The 6430-nt window shown below is 47.9% G+C and overlaps 1 protein-coding gene and 1 long non-coding RNA gene across 2 annotated transcripts in view; both read right to left on the reverse strand.

The window, feature by feature from the left end:
* PBXIP1 (PBX homeobox interacting protein 1) overlaps positions 1-947 on the reverse strand; it is a 14070-nt gene extending 13123 nt beyond the window's left edge. Inside the window, exon 1 of the mRNA XM_018566397.1 lies at positions 900-947. Coding sequence (XP_018421899.1) covers positions 900-947 — 48 coding nt within the window. The remainder of the gene's footprint in view (positions 1-899) is intronic.
* A 543-nt stretch (positions 948-1490) lies between these two features.
* The window catches only part of LOC108795213, a 10222-nt gene continuing 5282 nt past the window's right edge, over positions 1491-6430 (reverse strand). Inside the window, exons 2-3 of the long non-coding RNA XR_001941743.1 lie at positions 5371-5454; positions 1491-1525 (exon numbers count right to left, since the gene is read on the reverse strand). This is a non-coding gene — a long non-coding RNA (uncharacterized LOC108795213). The remainder of the gene's footprint in view (positions 1526-5370; positions 5455-6430) is intronic.

Below are 6430 nucleotides of genomic sequence, written 5' to 3' on the forward strand. Positions count from 1 at the left end.
GGTGCGGAGGGGTTAGGTGCGGAGGGGTTAGGTGCGGAGGGGTAAGGTTCGGAGGGGTTAGGCTCCGGGGGGTTTGGTCCAGAGGGGTTAGGTCCGGAGGGGTTAGGTCCGGAGGGGTTAGGTCCGGAGGGGTTAGGTCCGGAGGGGTTAGCACGCTTCCAGTGACTCTGCCCTTTTACCTCCTGCTAGTCCAGCAACCCCTGCAACTCCACTGATCACCCCAGTGTCTCCAGTGACCCCTGTGTACTTTAATGACCCCAGTGTTTCCATTGACCCCAGCACTTCTGCTCAGGGCAGCCGTCAGAAATTTCAGGGCCCCTTACACTGACCCTTTGTGTATTCCAGTGACTCCAGTGTGCTCCAGTTACCCCAGCACTTCTGTTCCTCCGGTGACTCTTTGAACCCTATGTGCTTCAGTGACCCCAGCTCTCCTGTTCTTCCAGTGAACCCTTGTGTATTCCAGTGACCCCAGCTCTCCTGTTCCTCCAGTGACCCCTTTTTGTATTTCAGTGACCCCAGCTCTCCTGTTCCTCCAGTGACACCCTGTGTATTCCAGTGACCCCAGCTCTCCTGTTCCTCCAGTGACACCCTGTGTATTCCAGTGACCCCAGCTCTCCTGTTCCTCCAGTGACACCCTGTGTATTCCAGTGACCCCAGCTCTCCTTTTCCTCGAGTGACCCCCTCTGTGCTCTAGTTACCCCAGCGCTCCTGCTCCTCCAATTATATTTCAGTGACCCCAGCTCTCCTGTTCCTCCAGTGACACCCTGTGTATTCCAGTGACCCCAGCTCTCCTGTTCCTCCAGTGACACCCTGTGTATTCCAGTGACCCCAGCTCTCCTTTTCCTCGAGTGACCCCCTCTGTGCTCTAGTTACCCCAGCGCTCCTGCTCCTCCAATTACTCTTTGACCCCAGCGCTCCTGCTCCTCCAATGACTCTGTGTTCCCCATGTCATCCCATGACCCCTGTGACTCCCGTGTCACCCCATGACCCCAGAGCACCCTAAGCATCCTGTGTCACCCAGCAAACCACTGTGACTCCTAAGCAACCCGTGCCCTTTGTGACTCTTGTGTGCCCCGAGCACCTTCATGAGACTTGTCTCCATGAACCCTTTACGTATGCTACTGAATCTCCTGGACAAATCCTCTCCCTGCTGATATGGGCCCCTGTCTGTGACAGATATGTGTGGGGCCCTGGGACCTGTGGAGGAATTAAAGAAAAGGAAAAAAAACATATACAGCTTTCCCTCATAATGGATTGCAGCCGGGAATACAGAGAATGTCAGCTTCCATCTATTGCTTCTTACAAAGTCACTTTGCTTTGTGACGGGTTCATTTTAAAACACAACCAGAGAGGGCAAAAATGAGAGTGTTCCTCTGAACCCGCAGCCATCCAATCAACAAACTTCTCTCAGAGTCTCCGCCCACTGAACTGTCCATTCGCCTGATTTATTACCTGCAGGTTTCACTTCTTCCTGACTGGCCAGTGATTCGCCATTGTCAAATCCCACCGTCTCCAGTGTGAGACCCTGAAACCAAAACCGGATCACATGTCATTCGTTCAATTACATCAAGAAACATTGTACAGAGGGAGATACAAAGTAACCGTTGTATCTCTCTATCCCCCTCTGTACAATGTTTATATACAAGGTTACTTTGTATCTCTCCATCTCCCTCTGTACAATGTTACTTTGTATCTCTCCATCTCCCTCTGTACAATGTTACTTTGTATCTCTCCATCTCCCTCTGTACAATGTTACTTTGTATCTCTCCATCTCCCTCTGTACAATGTTACTTTGTATCTCTCCATCTCCCTCTGTACAATGTTACTTTGTATCTCTCCATCTCCCTCTGTACAATGTTACTTTGTATCTCTCCATCTCCCTCTGTACAATGTTACTTTGTATCTCTCCATCTCCCTCTGTACAATGTTACTTTGTATCTCTCCATCTCCCTCTGTACAATGTTACTTTGTATCTCTCCATCTCCCTCTGTACAATGTTACTTTGTATCTCTCCATCTCCCTCTGTACAATGTTACTTTGTATCTCTCCATCTCCCTCTGTACAATGTTACTTTGTATCTCTCCATCTCCCTCTGTACAATGTTACTTTGTATCTCTCCATCTCCCTCTGTACAATGTTACTTTGTATCTCTCCATCTCCCTCTGTACAATGTTACTTTGTATCTCTCCATCTCCCTCTGTACAATGTTACTTTGTATCTCTCCATCTCCCTCTGTACAATGTTACTTTGTATCTCTCCATCTCCCTCTGTACAATGTTACTTTGTATCTCTCCATCTCCCTCTGTACAATGTTACTTTGTATCTCTCCATCTCCCTCTGTACAATGTTACTTTGTATCTCTCCATCTCCCTCTGTACAATGTTACTTTGTATCTCTCCATCTCCCTCTGTACAATGTTACTTTGTATCTCTCCATCTCCCTCTGTACAATGTTACTTTGTATCTCTCCATCTCCCTCTGTACAATGTTACTTTGTATCTCTCCATCTCCCTCTGTACAATGTTACTTTGTATCTCTCCATCTCCCTCTGTACAATGTTACTTTGTATCTCTCCATCTCCCTCTGTACAATGTTACTTTGTATCTCTCCATCTCCCTCTGTACAATGTTACTTTGTATCTCTCCATCTCCCTCTGTACAATGTTACTTTGTATCTCTCCATCTCCCTCTGTACAATGTTACTTTGTATCTCTCCATCTCCCTCTGTACAATGTTACTTTGTATCTCTCCATCTCCCTCTGTACAATGTTACTTTGTATCTCTCCATCTCCCTCTGTACAATGTTACTTTGTATCTCTCCATCTCCCTCTGTACAATGTTACTTTGTATCTCTCCATCTCCCTCTGTACAATGTTACTTTGTATCTCTCCATCTCCCTCTGTACAATGTTACTTTGTATCTCTCCATCTCCCTCTGTACAATGTTACTTTGTATCTCTCCATCTCCCTCTGTACAATGTTACTTTGTATCTCTCCATCTCCCTCTGTACAATGTTACTTTGTATCTCTCCATCTCCCTCTGTACAATGTTACTTTGTATCTCTCCATCTCCCTCTGTACAATGTTACTTTGTATCTCTCCATCTCCCTCTGTACAATGTTACTTTGTATCTCTCCATCTCCCTCTGTACAATGTTACTTTGTATCTCTCCATCTCCCTCTGTACAATGTTACTTTGTATCTCTCCATCTCCCTCTGTACAATGTTACTTTGTATCTCTCCATCTCCCTCTGTACAATGTTACTTTGTATCTCTCCATCTCCCTCTGTACAATGTTACTTTGTATCTCTCCATCTCCCTCTGTACAATGTTACTTTGTATCTCTCCATCTCCCTCTGTACAATGTTACTTTGTATCTCTCCATCTCCCTCTGTACAATGTTACTTTGTATCTCTCCATCTCCCTCTGTACAATGTTACTTTGTATCTCTCCATCTCCCTCTGTACAATGTTACTTTGTATCTCTCCATCTCCCTCTGTACAATGTTACTTTGTATCTCTCCATCTCCCTCTGTACAATGTTACTTTGTATCTCTCCATCTCCCTCTGTACAATGTTTATATACAATGTTACTTTGTGGGTGAAGGGGGTATAAATACATGTCATGATATGCGGATTATATATCTGGATACATTTGTATCTGTTAGATCTTCCTGGAATTTGGCTTTAAATAAAAATTGGGTGGGGGTTGGGCAGCGAGGGTTCTACCATACAGCTTAATAACACAACGCCCGGCACATTGCAGCCAATCAGAGGGACGCTTTCCTTTCCGCAATGATGATACGCTCCATTCTGATTGGCTGCTCTTTATTTCCACATGTAATCTGTATATCTGGCGTGACTCTGCGGGCGGCCTGGAAGTTTCTCAGCCGGCGCTCACGGCGAGGAGTTATCTTACTCAGCACTATAAATAGCGCAGTTTAGTCAGCGTGTCACCAACACCCCGAGCCAAGGGTGAGGGCCACAAATACGGCGGACAGAGAACATGCTGAGCTACAGCGGGGCCACAATGATCATACACTGCACATGCTGAGCTACATAGGGGCCACAATGATCATACACTGCACATGCTGAGCTACATAGGGGCCACAATGATCACACAACGTACATGCTGAGCTACATAGGGGCCACAGTGATCACATGCCACACAAAATAAGCTACACAGGGGCCACAATGATCACAAGCCACACATGGGGCCACAATGATCAGAAGCTGCACATGCAGAGCTACATAGGGGCCACAATGATCACACACTGCACATGCTGGGCTGCATAGGGACCACTATGGTAAAAAGCAGCACGTGCTGAGGTACTGTACACGGGGGCCACAGTGATCATACGCCACACATGCCAAGCTAAACAGGGGCCCCTATTCATTACATACTACAAATGCTGAGATGCACAGGGGCCACAATGATCACATGCCGCAGTACGCAGGAGCCACAATGACCACATGCCGCACATGCTGAGCTACACAGGGGCCACAATGATCATACACTGCACATGTTGAGCTACACAGGGGCCACATTGACCACATGCCGAGCTACACAGGGGCCACAATGATCATACACCGCACATGTTGAGCTACACGGGCCAAAATGATCACACGCTGCACATGTTGAGCTACACAGGGGCCACAATGATCAAACACCACATACAGCAAGCTGTATGGGGGCCACAATGATCACACACTGCACATGCTGAGCTACACAGGGGCCACAACGATCACATGCCAGAGATCGGGCTCAGTCTAAGGGGGCTATTTAGGGACACGCAATGGGATCCGCTTTTTGTTCTTTCTCACTAATACTGTTGCTGACCACACATTTCATCAGAAGTTCAATTTTGATTGTGACACATACGCGCGCACACACACACACACGCCTTCTGTTTTTCCGCTATGACCCAATCAAGTTTCCAAAAACCACACAAAAAAGTGACATTATTTCTTTGCAAGTTTCAAAAGGCCCAATTAAAAAGAAGATGCAAATAAGTGATACGCTGCCACCGTAGCACATGACAGGATGTATTAGTTTCCTTCACTTCAGATGAGACATCCAATCAGAATATCGTATCCTGGGTCGGGATGAGGTCCTTTGCGCCCCCCCTGAGGCGACATGGCCAATGTGTGCAATGAGCAGCCGTATAGGTTGCACGTTTTGCCCTTTAAGCGCCCCCCTCCTGATGAAGTGCCCAAGGTGGCCGCCTGTTCTGCCTTTCCCTCGGCCCGGCCCTGATCGTGATCATCAAGTGTCTGCACTGTGTGGACATCACAAGGATGGTCTCGTATGATCCCATATGAACATCACTTGCGCCAACTGGTACTCAAAGGGCCTTTAGTGTCCCCCCTCATACCTCGGTGTTTGGTATGACCCAGTTATTCTCGGTGTCCCGGTGTTCTCCGCTCTCCGCCATCTCCGGTCCGGAAACGGGATGAACCTGAAAAACAAAGGACAGTTGTGTCAGCAGGCTACAGCGCTCCTCGAATTTGTTTATTGGTCATTTGACATGCAAACCAGCAAAACAATGCGAGGCCGGCGGTGCAGCCGCAGGACAACCCTGACAGGGGACAGATGGAAGTGTCTGCTCTCCCCAAATTATTACCTACCGGTAACGGGTCCTGGGGTTACTTCACCTGAAACTGATTTCAGGTGAAGTAACCCCAGGACCCGTTACCCAATGGGAACCTTCCTTGCTCTGCATACGCTGTACTGTCAATCATTTCAGTTGGAGGGACAGACATAAGCGGTTAACCCTAATGGGCCGTCCTTCTCATAAAGCTCCGCCCTCATCCTGTCATTGTGCATGCAATTAGGCTGCAACCGTCTCCATCTGTCCTGTTTATGACTCGCTATTAACCCTCCGACCGTTGGCAGGCGGAGCCGCTGAAAGAGATGCAATGGTGCTCATAACATAAGTATGCATAAAACACCCTGCTGGGAAGGAGGCGGGGCCAAGCCCCAGCTTCCAATGATTAGAATATTTCCACATGTATATGACTGCCACAGTCAAAGGGGCCCTAAACTCAGCAAAGGGGCCAATGCATAATGCTCGCTATGATCTGTACAGGTTTTACTCACTTTGACACGTCAGAGTCTGAAAACTGGAAGAAAAAACGCACGCAGTATTACGCGTCAAAATGTGGCACCAAAAATTGATAAAGATGCGGTCTGTAAGCAGTCAGTAAACAAGAGCTTAGCGGAGTTCTCCTTTAAGCTATGACATGTGATGGACAATGACGGCCAACTGTCGTCCATCATCGATTATCCGTATGACCCTGCGTCACCTCAGCAATCCTACGTATCCTTCCATGTTCCTGAGTTGCTGAGAGAAGAGGCGCCGGACACGTGGCGGTCAGGGAGATTTGGCCACTGCTGTGTCTGGCCGGGGGGGGGGGGGGGGGGATGCAGGCGCG

Source organism: Nanorana parkeri, unplaced genomic scaffold (assembly GCF_000935625.1).
Source record: "Nanorana parkeri isolate BGI_ZX_2015 unplaced genomic scaffold, ASM93562v1 scaffold947, whole genome shotgun sequence".
Taxonomy (NCBI): Eukaryota; Metazoa; Chordata; class Amphibia; order Anura; family Dicroglossidae; genus Nanorana; species Nanorana parkeri.